The sequence below is a fragment of the Lytechinus pictus genome, chromosome 14, assembly GCF_037042905.1.
Source record: "Lytechinus pictus isolate F3 Inbred chromosome 14, Lp3.0, whole genome shotgun sequence".
Lineage (NCBI taxonomy): Eukaryota > Metazoa > Echinodermata > Echinoidea > Temnopleuroida > Toxopneustidae > Lytechinus > Lytechinus pictus.
In genome coordinates, this window is record NC_087258.1 from 18,799,036 (window position 1) to 18,815,241 (window position 16,206).

At 37.2% G+C, this 16,206-nt stretch overlaps 1 protein-coding gene across 1 annotated transcript; it reads right to left on the reverse strand.

Moving 5' to 3' along the window:
* Positions 1 to 4,129: 4,129 nt before the first annotated feature.
* LOC129276522 (transcription factor HES-4-like) lies at positions 4,130 to 6,853 on the reverse strand. Its single transcript, XM_054912901.2, has 3 exons — positions 6,166 to 6,853; positions 5,768 to 5,863; positions 4,130 to 5,160 (listed from the first exon to the last, which is right to left on the reverse strand). The coding sequence occupies exons 1-3, from the start codon at positions 6,217 to 6,219 to the stop codon at positions 4,492 to 4,494; spliced, it is 819 nt and encodes a 272-aa protein (XP_054768876.2). The 5' UTR covers positions 6,220 to 6,853; the 3' UTR covers positions 4,130 to 4,491.
* Between the last annotated feature and the right edge of the window lie 9,353 nt (positions 6,854 to 16,206).

Sequence of the window (16,206 nt, forward strand, 5' to 3'; positions counted from 1 at the left end):
GGTTTAACTTAAGACCTTACATCTCATGCTTTGTCATATGTTTGTCAATTTAAGATATTTGACAGTATTCTTAATTATATATTCGTATTACGGATATATAATTTATGTATATCACACGTCGTTCAGAAGTTGCAATATATTCAAAATTCACCATTTCAATGTTAATGAAGATTTTTTAACAGTGAACTATGCTTCTCTTGATATTTGAAATGAAGATACCTAACAAAAAAAGCTTCTGTAGCTTGAAAGCCTATGTTTCTTTTAGGTTCATAAAGCCGATTGTTCCTAAAATTTCTTCATATTGTCCAGGGATCCAAGCCATTCTTTTGTTCAACAAACCCGTTTAAAGATTACTCCTTAAGACAACAATTGATGACTTCATCCAATTGATTAACATGGCTATCGAGTTTTTCTTTCTTGATTCAAATGAATCATATTGGTGCCCGAATCGAGTAATCTCTTTTAAAACGAGCATATCCGTGTACCCGTGTCGCATTGTTAGAGGGCTCATTAAAGCCCGAGTAACCGGTTCGCATTGTTCGAAGGCTCAATAAACGCATTCCTTGCTCGAAGCTTGTTACGCATGGTAACAACAAAACAATAGTTTTTTGCAAACATGAGCGTAAAGCATTGGATCCTTTTTCATGTTTCTTTCTGCTTCATTAGTCCAGGTCAGTGGTTATGGAAAAGAAAAGCTGCTTCAGATAAAGTTGTTCTTTTACAAATCATTTGTTGTGAAAACAGGGTTCGGGGCGAGGACAATACGAAGTTTACTATCACGTTTTAAACAATGAAATGTTTTCACAAAACTTGGCACTGTCATTGTGAACATCGAGGTAAAGTGACTTTTCATGAAGAATATACTGGTAGAGTATGTGTTTTATGAACGGGTTAATTTAGTTCAACTTTTCGTGCTTATCCACACGCGATAAAGCAATTAGAGATAAATGCTCAAATTTGTTACAATGTTGCGTTCAGTAATGGAATGAAATTATCTAAAATTGTTCAAAAAATTGTAGAAAAATGATACGTTTGATGTCTTTTTATACTGCTGTTATATATTTTTGTTGTATACATCAGTCCTCAGCTACCCTGAAAATCCTATTTCTCTCTATTTTCATTTCTCTTCAATTCTTCTTAATTTCCTTTATAATTTCCTAAAAAGCGCCTTGAGCACTCTACAGAGTGGATTTGGCGCGATATAAGTCTAATTATTATTATTATTATATTATTATTATTATTATCTTTCTCTAACTAACTCTCTATATTTCTACCCCACCCTCCCCCCCCCCCCTTCTCTCTCTCTCCATATTCCCCTCTTTACGTTTAATGTATGATTAAGACATTCCTGTCACCAACGAAGTAAAATTACGATATAATTATGTCGAAATCCAATGAATTTCTAAACAATATTGCTAGCTGATTTATCAGTTCCATGCGATGAAACAGTATCCTGTTGAAATATTTGAAAATATCAACATTTATCAATCTGATGATGATGATTGGTGATGATGATAATGGTAATTGGTGGCGATGATGATACGAGGTAGTACTCAGTTAAAGCTCTATTATTGAGTCAGACACGGGGCTTCAGCGTGCCATGCCAACGCGCGCTTTACGTGATTAAAACGCTTGTAATTTCAAATGGGTGAAACTGGCTTACATTACTAAAAATATACCTAAAAACATATTCCTTCACACATTTCAATGCCACACGCGTTTCCACCTAGCTCATGAAAGTCTCCATCAAGAATGATATGCTTTATTTGATTAGCCTTTGTTTATGTATCAATACAACCATGGTGACGATACGCTTATTATCAAGAACAAAACAAAAATAGATCGTGAAAAGACGAACTATCTGCGCTGCTGTAGATTAAAAAAAAATACAGATTAAAAAATGATAAATAGTTTGGTAAACACCATCACTCATAGACTGTTAACTCTTGGACCCCATGGGTGCTCTTTGACTTTGATGAGATCATTAATAAAGAAATAATCGCACGTATCTGTCTTTTGCCTTAACACCAGACACGCTCTAAAAACGTTTGTGTAATTTAGCTTTTTTTGAGCGACGCGTTGAATTGTTTTGGGAGTTCTAGCAATTAAACTTTGACTAGGTTTAATTAGGTGATGTCATAAGTTAGGAATTTGTGACAGCTAACTCGGGGAATTTGTATGGTTTTTCTTAACCAGTTCTAAAGCGGAAGCATAAAACTGGCGATGTCGCACGCTGTTTGTTTACTGACTCAAAACTCAGAGTCATGCACGAGCCACTCGGTCGTGCGACAAACAAGGCATTGGTCGCGTGTTTTTACTTATGACGGCCGTTCGTGTGGCCTTATATGTCCATGACAAACTGTTCAGTAACATTGCTATGACAGAAGTATAATGAGATTTAGAAAAATAGTAATGTCAGTTTTTAACATGCAGTGAATACTAACATATCAGACTGTAAGAAAGTATTTGGGCTGATACAACGAGTTTTCCTATGGGTGAAAGTCTTGTATGTACTATACAATGTTCAATTTTGCTCCTTGGACTTTGAATTTTGTTCTTGTTTCTAAACTGAATGATTAAATTAAAAATATATTTTTAATATACTACTACGGCTAAGAATATTCGTTTTCACATCGCTTGTAGCATCATGCCTATTCTGCAGAGTAAACTGTTACGACTGTATTGTATTCAAAATAATGATCACAATTGCTTCAAGTTTACTCTATTTCTATACGAATGGTTGGGTTTCCTTCCCCAACTTTATAGGGACCTACCGATTTCTATTTTAATTTTCACTTCTTCGTCGATATTCTGTTGTTTCTGGCATGTACGATATCCATATACGATATCGTGCACAGTGAGAAGAGTTGGGTTCCATTTTGCCTTATAAGGTCGTCACGTCAGTCCAAAACTGTCATCGAATTGACGAATTGCAGTTTTAAGAAAAACATAGCACTCTTTTACAAATGCTAACGAATATGCTAAACAGTAAACATTCCCGTTGTAGATTTTGGCGCCTTTCGTGCAAAGTACCGTCAAATTTCGTCATAAACGATGAGAACATGACAGTTTGCACCACTGATCTGAATACTATCATACAGATCAGTGGTTTGCACACGGAGAGATACTGTATTGTTAATACCGCGTGAGGGCGCAATACACAATTAACAATCGGGGCTGATCGTCAAATTGGGTCTTTGTACACGTATTATTTCTGTGGGTGATTGGAGAAAGAGGACCGTTACAGGTGCTATTGTCCTCGGATAGAAAAAGCCCCGGGACCTGTCCCTTTCCCGCCTTTCTTACCCCTCCCCTCTACCAGGGGCGGAGCCAGGGTACTTCAATAGGGAGGGGGGGGGGGTCAAGACGATTCAAGGGTGACGTCATAGTTTGTTTTACATAATAACAGGGGTATGATATAGGTACAAGACCTCAAACCTCCCTTTTATATTTGGCAGTATTTTTTTCTCTCTCTTATTCTTTTCATCTCTTCTAGGTTTTTTCAATACTTGAAAAATCAAAGGAGTGGCTGCCCCGCCACCCTACCAATTAGTTGTTGTTTCCTTCTACCGTCAGCATGTGCCCCATATGGGTTCATAATAAAATTCATCTTAAAAGGTTTACACCACTCCTTGTACTCGTATTTTTTTTACAAAAGAATGAAAGATATCGAAAGAATAAAAAAGATTCATTATTTGGTGAAAACATGGACCTATTACGAAATAGGTCCATGGTGAAAAATAATAAATTCATTGATGAACTTCTTTCGACATCTTTTTTTCATGCATATTCTTTCGCTTTCTCATGTATTCTATTAATCTTTCCCCAATCTGTTTCCTCATAATTTTGTTTGTTGCCACTTATTCCTTTCGCCTACTCATCCATTCTACCTTTCTTTCACGCTCACTTTCATCTGCTTCTCCATTTTCTTCTGTTAATCTCTCTCGTCTATTCCAATTCAGTCTTCCTTCCTCTTTTCCCGCTCCTTCCATTCATCTATTCACGTATCTTTCACTGCTATTTTTAACCCCCCCCCCCCCTTCCCCATACCACACTTACACACACAAACTCATTCTCCTCGCATATCAAGATTATTTTACGGCTAAAATATGACCAGTACAAGTATGAATTAAATTTGAGTTTGTTATTTTTTATTCATTATTTTGTGTTTTTTCATATAGCAATTGGCTTCTATCGACCGGCGACAATCAACACAATCTTTGTGATCATTTTATATCTGAAATCATTTTTCAAGAAAAATAAACATAATATAAAGTAGAAAAATACAGTCACTTCGTAATAAATGAACAGAAAATTCGCTAATGCTTTCTTCTTGGATAGTCATTTGAAAAAAGTTCATATCAAACTCCCGCAATCTCCCTCAGCTCGGACAGCGTAGTAATAGTCACATAAAATATGAAAGTTCAAGGCATTTGTAGTACTTTTGATGATGTAAAGAGTCTTTCTAGATGGGCTGGGGCGGCTCATTAATTACCACGGTCTCCACATCTGTTTCTCTGCTGCCTTGATGGGATGCCCCTGGTACGGAGCAAAGCGGTGGTGTTTGGCCAAGGCGGTCTTGGAGGGCTTGATGTCGACTGGTGATGGGGTAAAGCGGGTCATGCCGACTGCTGGTTCGGGTGACATGGGCGACTGTGGAGGGGTCAGGACTCCGTCGCAAACCGGGACTCGAACCGAGATGACGGAGGTTGGTTGGATGGTTTGCTGGGCGGGCAACAGGAGCACCATGCCGTTCGGCGTGGAAGCGAACTGTTGAACAGGCGATGAGGCGGGAACGGTGACAGGGCTTGGAGCGGCAACTCGGGTCTGTTGCTGCTGAGTGGTTGGCATAGGTGATGCGGCTGGTGGTTGTTGCTGCTGTGGCTGAAGTCTCGACACATCTGGCTTCTGCTCGGAGTCATTGATAGTGCTGCAGCGATCCGCTAGATGACCAAGAAGACGAAGTCGGGTCTCGATGTCGATGGTTTCGCAGTTGGACATGAAGGTTGAAACTTCGCTCAGGCATTCGGTGAAGCCAGCGTGGTAGTTGGTGACACTCTTGCCCTCGGGCTCGCCCTGAGCTGGGCTCTGAACGTCCTTCAGGTAACGAACGGTCATTTCCAAGATGTCGGCTTTCTCCATCTTTGGATGTCTAGCAATCTGGATTAAAAGAAATAAATGGGAAAGGATCATAAGTATTGCACAATATAATTATAAACGAAAGCAAAAATCACCAAGTATGTGCCTAAGAAAATCTTGAAGCCACCCACCACTCGACCCCAAGCCCAGCCGCAGCTGTGGTTAGGCGTGGGCCGCAAATATTCGTGGAGTTCTTCCCAACTTTCCCACGGTTTACCCATTCTATGGAGAGGCCAGAGTGAACCCATTCAATAGACGGCCAATTCCTCTGTAAACATTGTTCGCACGTCCCATCTCTTCTTGCCCCTCAATACAAACGACGCCCAACACAAACAATAGCGGGACGGAGCTGGGGATTTAATTAATCAATAATCGGAGTGGATAAGGACAAAGATACTCTTCGAAGAAGAAAAGGGGTGAATCTTCGCGCCCAATTAAGACAAGGAACCAGATTTAGATGGCGTAACAGGTTGAGCGCCAAATTTGAAACTGGCGTCTTGGGGCAATTAATAAAGCCAAAAGTGTGTGCGAGCCCTATGTAAATTCCAACAACTCACAGAAACATCAAAACCCATAAACTACTGAACTTAATTTAAATAAATTAATGATGATTTGAGAAGATACTTACGTCTTTCTTGATAACAGGGAAGACCATGCTCTTCAGTTGAAGAAGGCTGTCGTTGATGCGAGCTCGTCGCTTACGTTCAGTCAAGTGCTTGGCAGTCTGTAATAAAAAAGAACAAGACAGAAAAATACAATAAGTTGCAGTCAAGAAATCAAATTAAACATCAACAAGACACATTATGATGAAAATATGCAACTGGCAAATAAAACATCCCATATTATAATAGTTTGTTATGTGTGCATCTCGTAGTAACTATAAACTCTTATATCTAACTTATGCCAATGAAAAAAACATGGAAAGATTGATGACATCGTAATTGTTGACTTTGATAAAAAGACAATTTGAAGTTGACTCAAGAGAAAGACAGGAGTGTAAAAGGAAAATAAGCTGAGAAAACTTACCCTAGGCCTGCTAGCACACATATCCATTTGTTGGTATCCAGTTGTATTAAGCATGGTTGCTAACGTGAATAGATGACAAGTTATAAATCACAAGAGTAGATCCTTAGAGGCTCAGAGAAGGTTACTTGATATATCTGCGAGTCAGCTGGGGATGTTACAGCGAGCGTGAGATCAGTTGTTATGACTTACTCTAGGGCAGACGACCGCTATATATAGACAGCACGTGTCCGTGGCGCTCGAGCGTGAAATTCTTCCACACAGTAGCCAATCAGCGAGGCTTGTGCATCCCCCCTCGCTCGCCCCGCACGGGGATTCAACGGAGGGCGCTCCTCGCGTGCGGATTGGTCGGCGTGAGCGTTGAGCGGAGCAAACAAGCCGAGATGCTAACCAATCACAAGCCGCGTTAGATGGGTGGCTTTACTGAGCAAACAAGCTCGGCGCGTGACTCGACCACTGCGATAACAACCATCGCAGGGGTCAGTAGCTTGCCGTGTATGGTCGATAAGGGAAACAGCACCAACAACAGCGCTGGCTAGAGGGGGACTCGCTCCAATGAATCACCAAATCTCACCGCAATATTTGACGGAGTGAAGGAGGAGAGGAAAAAAATCGAACACTGAGCGACAATGAAAATGCAATGATTGTTGGCTTAATCCGTATGTCATCGTACAGGCAACCGTGGGAGCGTGTGGGTACATCGGTGTACCGTGGGAAACTTCGCCGTTCTATTGTAACCCCTTTGCCCAAGGGGTAATTTGGGGATATGCTTCGTGGTGTTTTTTCGTCGACATCTGCTCAATAACGAGTCAATAGGATTGGGAGACAATTGAAAAGAATTCCGAATTAAACAACCCTTCCACGATACCTTGATGCGTCTCTCTTTTATCCTTCATATCTTCCTTTTTCTTTTATCTTTTTTTTTTCGAAATGACGATATCTCACAAGAGTAAACGAAAGTTAATCATACCCGAACGATGTAATCAGAATTTGTATCCGGTTAAAATTATAAAAAAATACTACGATTGAGGGGAAGATGCACTTTTCTCCCTTTTTTAAAACTTTACTCTATAAATATTTTGTATATGTATTTCGATACCGATTTGGTTCATTTTATATCACGAAGTAAGAGAGGTTAATGGTTGTATGGAAATGTTGAATAGAAAATCATTATAGAACAGGGTCGCCGCGAATCTGGGACCTATTTCATAATAAATTTATGATTATGACCTACAGATATATACATATTGTTTTATTACCATGGCAACATGAATCGGAAGTCAATCAAAATAAGTTTCAATGATGTTTATCCTCGTAAGTTCTTTGCAAAAGGACCTACATCCCCCCCCCCCAAAAAAAAAAAAACATTTACCCTCTCCCGTCTCGTTACATGACGTCATATATATTTTTTCTTCATTTTTAAAACCTAAATTCAACTTCCACTCCTGGTAAACCGGTATTTCACGCTCAGCCGTTCAACTTATCCCCCATCTTCATTTTCTTCCTTGCAACATCACCCCCGATTCTAGGGTACTACATGTTCGCAATAAGAAAAATATATACATATAATTATATATATATATATATATATATATATATATATATATATATATATATATATATATATATATATATATATAACTGAATTTAACTTAATATATATGCCTAATAACTGCAAATTCCTTGATTTTCTGCGTTTTCCCCATTAATGTAATGTGCTTTCTCTTTCGTGTCCTCAGATAACATAAACTAAGGTCAAGTAATTCGTGGGTCACGTGGCCTGATAAGATTTGTAGATAGAGTTACAACATTCCATCATCAATCTGCCATCTGTTACTCTCGTTACGCCAGGCTCGTGCCTCCTATAGCCTCTTTAAAAGCCATCTATAGATTTAAGAACCCCCAAAATCAGATAAAATTGTCATCATCAGATAACAGCAAAGTCAATCATAATGAACTGAATAGCTCGATCATTTGCGATATGGAAAGCTTATTTGGTATTATACGATATTCTTAAAACCCATTATTTTTGGTCGATGTCACGGTTTTTTAAAATGAAAATGAAATGTGTTGAGACGATTTTGATCAATGTAAGATTAGATCTAGACTACTTCCATCTGTTGCGCGCATTCCATCGGGGCTCGTGCCATGTAGATATCATCAGCAAATGATAACAAACACAGTCCTCTCATTCCGCAGATCTCTATCATCCTCACGTAAAAAAAAAAGTTTGAAGTTTACCTACAGACCCAGCAGATTTCAAACAAGTTTTAGGAGGGACCATATCAGGGAGGTATTCCAGGGGACTGATAAGGACTGACCAAAAGGGGGCGCTTTGAAAAACAAAAATAATAAGACGGGGAAATGGTCTTTAAAAATGGGGCATGTGCCCTTCCCCCCCCCCCACGATCCATACCCGAAGGTATGTCTTTCAGAGCACCCCGTGTTCCGATGCTGGAACACTGTCACCGTGGCACTGACAATGTGACAAATGTTGCAATGTGACGGAATGTAACAGTGTGACAAATGAATGTCCACGAGATTTTCAGGTAGAGTTTCTGCTACAAATTATATCGGGCACTAGGCATGAAGCTATAATTGTGAAAAAAAAATCGAAACTAAAAAGGTGCAAAATAAAATGCATCTGAAAGCGAAACAAAAATGGGAAATAGAAGAAACAATATGATAATTAATCAACTAATAAATATATTTCTCAATGGATTAATGAAATAAATTAATTGGTATATGAGAAGATGGACGAATATACAGAACGTCCCCTTATCATTTTATTTCAATTTCTCATTTTCCTGCTAATACAGTCAGTCATCCCTCCTGACGTCATATCAACCTCCAAATCCAAACCCATCAATTCGTGAGAATCGATATGAGATCTCTAATAGCAAGGTGGTGCTACATTTTCCCTCTTTTTATTTAAGTTTTGAATTAAAAATCAAACTAAAGGAATGAATTATCCGGAAACATTTTTTTCGATCCATCTGAAAAAGTTACGGTAGTAAAAACTAGAGTACGTAAAAAAATAGTACTTTCTGGTTTTAGAACGCCGATCGTAATAAACTTCCCAGGGGAATATTCCCAACTGATATAATTATCGTGGGGAAAATTATGTCCCCCCTTTTAACAAACAATTTTCACAGGTCATTGGTCGGGATAATATTTGGTTTTATTGCCCATAACTTATTACAATACCATTTCCGCTTGACCGATATAGTATTTCTAGTGGCTTTGAATCTTGATTTTTCCTTTCAGTGATCACGTGGCGGAAGAATTTGCGTTCTTGCGTACTTTATCCTGATTTTATTTTAAAAAAATTAAACATTAAAGGTCAAGTGTACCTCATATGTTTGCTTTTATTTCTGCGTTCAAACAGTTGAAGAAATACATGTATACATAATATGTTTTTGCGTGTGCGACATAATACATAATGATAAATTACATTTAAAAAGTACAAGGATGTGAAGTATATATATATTTTTATATTTACTGAATAAAAAGGGAAAATCGAAGAAGCATATCACTGAAAACGTTATCAAAAATATTAAATTAAAGCCTCTCCCCAAATGAACAGGAGAGAAATTACTACAGCTATGAAATATATGTTAATAGGCCCCTCGGAAACAATTTTACAATATAAAGTTTTGAAAGTAAATACTCTAATCATTAATATCCATTTCCAACGATTCAAGGCATTAAAATTATCCCAGTTTATAAAAAATTTTCACACTCTTTAATTTTCAACCCTAGAATAAAATCACTTTTACTTCCAACGTTCCATTCATCGAACTCAAGTGGTCAAACCAAAGTGCTACTTTGTTAGAACTTTATCAGACGACATTGGCTTATAAAATAAAACATAAAAAGGGGCTTTAATACTTTCATCATGCTAACACTAGTAACAGAACGTGAGAACACGTAGCAACTCTATGATTCCAATTACAAGAAAAAATGATATAAAGTAAAAAAAAATAAAATAAAAATAAAAAAGCCTTCTATTTTTCTCGCCATCATAATAATGACTTAGCAGTTAGTAACAACCTGACATCGCAATATACAGAAGGAGTGTGAGAATCGCTCCCTCCTGAATCAACCAACACCGTCCCCGGCCTTGCACTTGTTCTCAGCCGTGAACCAATGACTGCTTATAAACTATCCCATCAAAGTTTTTTTTTAGAGGGAGGTCGGAATAAGAGAGAGAGAGAGAAAAAGAAAGCTGAAAATAATTATTTCCTTTCATGGTTCTGTGACTGGGCAGCACCGTTTTCCCACGCCTCTCGCTTGCTCTTGATCTTGAGCCCGAACGGTGGACCCTGGAAGGCCTATAGTCTTGGACGCCAGACCCGTCGAGCATTCAACAAGTTGACACGGCCATTCACAACTATAAAAAGTCGTAAGTCGAAGTCAGCCCGAGTGGTATGGTATGTAAAATTGTAGGCATTTATGAAAAAATGCGAAATTACGCAAGTTTGTAGTTTCTAAATTGAACTGAAAGTCAGCTAGCACTCTAAAATATGAAATGTTAGATCGACATTTCAAAGCTTGGTGGAATGACAACCTGAGCTATCCAAGTGTTGCATTTACCTCTTTAAATGGTTCGACCCAACACCTAAAATGCTGGATTCAGCTTTATGTGCAAGGTTGAATATTACATCTGGAAAAGGTCTTTTGACTTACAATTCGTCATCGTAATTAACAAGATTAAACGGTACAAAATCTGTTTCCTTTTCTTCTAAATATTGTGAGATATTTGATATTTCATAAATGAAAAAATAAACTTAAAGGTCAACTCCACCCCAGAAATTTTTTGACTTGAATGAATATTTCATCAATATCAGATGTAAAATAAGGAAGTTATGACATTTTAAAGTTTCGCTTATTTTTCACAAAACAGTTATATGCACAACTTGGTGATATGCAAATGAGAGAGTCAGTAATGCCCCTCACCAATTCTTTTGTTTTTTATTGTTTGAATTATACATTAATACATTTTTGACTGATGTGACAATGTGAAGACAATATTCAGGGAGGAATAAAACTTCGTTTCAGAGGACAATGATAAAATTCGAATATTTCATACGTCATATAAATAAATTACAAAAAGAAATAGCGAGTAGGTGACGTCATCAGTCACCTCATATGCGTGCCAACAAGGATGTGAATAACTATTTTGTGAAATTCAGCGAAACTTCAAAATATTATAACTTTCTTATTTTACATCCGAATTTGATTAAATTTTCAGTGTTATGCTTGTTGAATTTTTCTCTTTTTATTTGAAATACCTTTTTGCTGGGGTGGACTTGTCCTTTAAAAGTGTAAGTAAAAGTGAAGAATAAAGCTTGCGTAGTCACATGTTCGATGTATTTTTCCACCTTTTTTACAATACAACAAAATCGATGAAACATTTTTTTTTTAATATTCACCCCATAACTAATTTCATACGTCGTTTTCAAGGTAAAGTCAACAGCAGATTCGATTTCTGTGAATTCAAAAAATGACGAAATTAATGGATACCACCATATTTTTTTTCTTTTTTTAATGATTAATTTTTATAAAAAAATGAATATCTATGCGCACTTAATTAAGATAATTCATCAGAAAATAACAGACTTCATAATACTTCTTTGTATCGAAACGGATGATTTAGCCTTTATGATAATTGGCTTCCTTTGTTTAAGCCAACACACGATTCAGTGCAGATTACTTATCATATGATTTGAATTAATTTTTAATGTTACGAATAATTTGGATATGATAACTAGTACACCATCTGGTCAAATAAAAAAAATATATTGTGCAGTTTATAAAGACTTGGGTCGTTCGAGCGCGCGTGCCTGGTATATCGAATCGACGAGTGATTGAAATCAAATACTAGTAGACGGCATCTTGCCCAATTCGCACGCTTATTAGTTATGATTCATAAAAATTGGCAAGTAATTATATCTTTTGCAGAACAAACGCACCCATACACACAACGCACACCACCAAAAAAAAAGCTGGACGCGCGCGCGTGCATCCCACCCGATAGATTCCCATTCCTATCAAAAGCAGAAACCACAGCAAACGTTGGTCCGATTGTGTTTATCAGATGACGACTTCGTCGGAAAGTAAACTACTGATTGGGAAAAAAAGAGAGACTATACGCCTGTTCCAATTCTTTAGCCTCTATTTGATTCCATATTTGGTGTGGTTTCTTATGATCATTATGGGCTCCTTAGTCGCCACGCGAAGGGCTGTTGGGGGTATTATGAGGCCTAGTTAATACCACTCTTCGTGGCGTATCGCACTATTGTTCTCGAGCGCAGTTTCCCACGGTAAAGGCGAACCCTTATTTTCCACCACCTTTCCCAAATTAGTCTTTGCACTCAGACCTCTTTCGTCCAATATCATAATTTTAAATTGATAATCCTTCAAAGGTCATCAAGTCAATAAAAAAAATCAGCAAGTTTATACGAAATGCATTTTTTTAAAGTAAGATCAACTGGAAAAATCCAAACCATACTTTAGAGGCTTTTTAAATGTCATGTTTTAACGAAACAGTTCTGACAAGAGTCTGCGTTTGTAAGCTATTCTCACAACGACGCTCGCTCGCCGACACCAGTCCCCCGCTGAAACAATGGTTTCCCGAGCGTGGGAAACTCGCGCTACTTTCTTTTGACTTGTATTTGAGCAAAGCAGGGAGACACGGCTCGGCGCTCACACACTGAAAGCATTATCGACAGAATTCGCCCCTCGCCCATTCACTCGAAAATTGGAAGTTTGAAAAGAAACAAGAAAAAAAGAAATGAAGAAGGGAAATGAGACAGGGGCTTTGAAAGGAAAATAGGATAAACATTGATCCTCCCATATAGGTCCATGATCCTACTCTTTCGGAATGTTGGGTGAGGGAAAAAAATAAGTCGAGGAATAAACATCACACCTGAGCGCTGATGATGATGATAAGTTGAAGCATGAAGCCATGGAGCTAGCTCTATGGTTGAAGCCATAAGTCCAGTGGTCACGACGGATAAGTTTGAAGTATTTTTCGTAAATATATATATATAAGTAGATAATTATCACAAGAATGTGGGATCGGAGGATAATTTACATTCTTCCACTTTATTTGCTAAGACACAAAGTCGAGATGCCGTGACTGAGTGGCAATGTCCGAAGAAAAAATTCATTCGAATAGTTTTTAAATAGATTTTAATCTCAAGAAAACGTACAAGCGTATAATAAAGTTGGATTAACTAGTCCATGCCTTACGTCCTTAAAATAGATTCTTCAAATTTTGGTGAAAATTGTTTAGAGGATGCATGGAAGTTTCAATAGAATATGCCAGATTTAACCTGTTATTATGTAACAGTTGATACCATACGTCAAATAGGTTAGCAATATTTCTGGGAGATTGAGTAACACAATTTAATATCTGTAATATTATATCATTCAAGTGTAATCAATATAATTTTTTTAGACCTATTATATAACATTTGGAAGCAAGTAAATATCAGAGTGGCCTTTTAACTACTGCCTTATTCGGCAGAGATATATGTAAAATTTTCATTAGAAAAAAACATTTATGTATTTATGTAACAGACTCGTATTAGTCAGATTAATTTACGTCACGTGGGATCGAGCTGTCACATCGCCCTTCGTGCGCTTTGCCTCGAAATCGGGCTTCGAATCCCGAACTTTCGTAACTACTTCATGCAGTATTTATCAGTGATCGAGACATCGGGTCTGTGAGTACAGACTAATTCAATTGGACAGGTATCGAACGATGCGCATTGTGATCAATAATAAAGATCAATAGACTAAAGAGTGATTCACCGGTTTGTTCTGTTATTCTTTCGTCTACCACGTGTGTAACACCTGCCGAACCTGCGCAACGATTATGTTCCGATTCCAGTTCCGCTTGGGGGATAGGGCTTCGTGGGCGAATCCGTCCTCCTTTTTCCTATTTTTAAAAATAAATTTATTTCAAAAGCCCCCTTCGAGATTTGATAAGTTTTAAATGTAAAGAAATTTATTTTAAAAGCCCCCTCGAGATTTGGTAAACTTTAAATGTAAATCAATTTGATTCTCTTTCCAATCTTACAATAGTGCACTATCGATAATTTGTTAGTTTTTTTTAATCCGCTGCTTTTTGTGAAAATATCAATTTTCGGTGAGTGTTTTTTATTCATTAAAAAATGTACCTCTTATTTGATTTGCATAGAAGGAAGCTTCTACATATAGGTAGATTTCATTTAATCTACGATGGGTTATGATATAAATAATATTTAAAAAACGCAAACGAAGGCCCCGTTAACCAAATTTTATTACATTGGGCCTGTTGAACACATAAATAATAAAGACAAGAGTAACTCAAAATTTACACTACTGAATAGGTTAATTCTATAGTTTGTGGCTTATACGTCATGAGATATTGGGTTGGGTTTCAAAGCCCAATTAGATCTAAATTTTGATCCGAAAAGGAGGGAGGGGGAGAGAAAGAGACGGATAGGGTGAATATATGTTACTTTTTCTCTCCAAAACTTTTATGAAACTTCACTTCCTCCATAAAAGGTGGCAAAAAGTGGTTCACTTTTGTATCAGTTGAAAAATCAGATCATGACAATTGCCTTTCTTTTTCCCCTTATCTCCTCCGCTTCTGAAAAATAGTGCACGAAAACGCATATCACGAAGAGGGAAGTTGATAGTTGTTTTTGTCAACTGAAGGGTGGCGAAATCCTTGTATTCGACAACCTTGAATAAGATGATGAGTAGTATATCAATAGAGTATATGACAAAGATACTGTCGAAATATGCCAAGAATGCAAGATTTTTTACACTTTGCTAGGTTTGTAACGTGGCCATCTGCACGATGAAGGCGCTTCATTGGTAGATAGGAATATGACGTCATCGTGCGAGAAAGTTCGGAAAGTTGCGAAATGGTGGGAAATTCCAATCAAATTGCGAAAGATGCTGATGGTGGGTAAAATGAAAGAAAAGTATGATTACTCTGTTGGAATGAATGGATTATTCAATTTTTCAGGATTTCAGAAGTTATTGTCCATAATTCCTGTTTCATAAAAATTATAAAAGTGTACGCCAAGGTCATCAGGCGATTTTGTATCAAGGAGGTTCAGTGTAATTTGGCACCACCGTGGATAGTTGTTTAAAGGGGAATGAAACCCTTGGAACAAGTTCGCTTCTGTGGAAACAGAAAAATCAAAGAATTAGATCAAAGCAAGTTTGAGACAAATCTGACAAGTAATGAGAAAGTTATGAGCATTTGAATATTGCGATCACTAATCATATGGAGGTTCTCCCATTGGCAATGCGACACATATTTGTGATGTCACATGTGAACAACTTTCCCTTTGATGGACTATAAAATACCCTGAAAATTTATATTTTTTGCTCTTTCTTAGAGTGATACAAACTCTTTATTTATAATTTATTTTTTTTATATCTGTATTACATGCCCTCCTATAGAAAGAATATGTGATCTACTGATAGATGTGATAAAAGAGGCATTTTAAAAGTGAAATATATAGAAAAGTAATGGGAAAGTTGTTCACATGTGACATCACACATCTTTGTCGCATTGTCAATGGGAGGATCTTTATTACAATAATGATCTAAACTTCAAATGCTCAAAACTTTCTTATTATTCATCCAATTTTTCTCAAACTTTCGTTTATCTGTTTTTTTTATTTTTATGTTTTTGCACAAGCTATCTTGTTTCAAGGGTTTCATTTTCCTTTAAAAGAGAAAAGGGTGAAAAATAAATTCCATCACTAGTTATCGTGACATTCATGAACTTGATTTTAACATAGCAAGGTGCTTGAGAAGTATCACACCTACTCCATTTCAAATTTGTGGCCCTCTTTTTTGGGGGATCTTTATCCTCTCTCTTTGGAAATTTCTCTGTACAAAAGGAGACGTGTAATTTTATTATGATTTCAATGTTATGAATTTGAAAAATTCATATGATGTCACATCGATAAAACCTGATGAAACTCGGGATATTTTATGTAATCTAAATTTACTATATTACATGCCCTT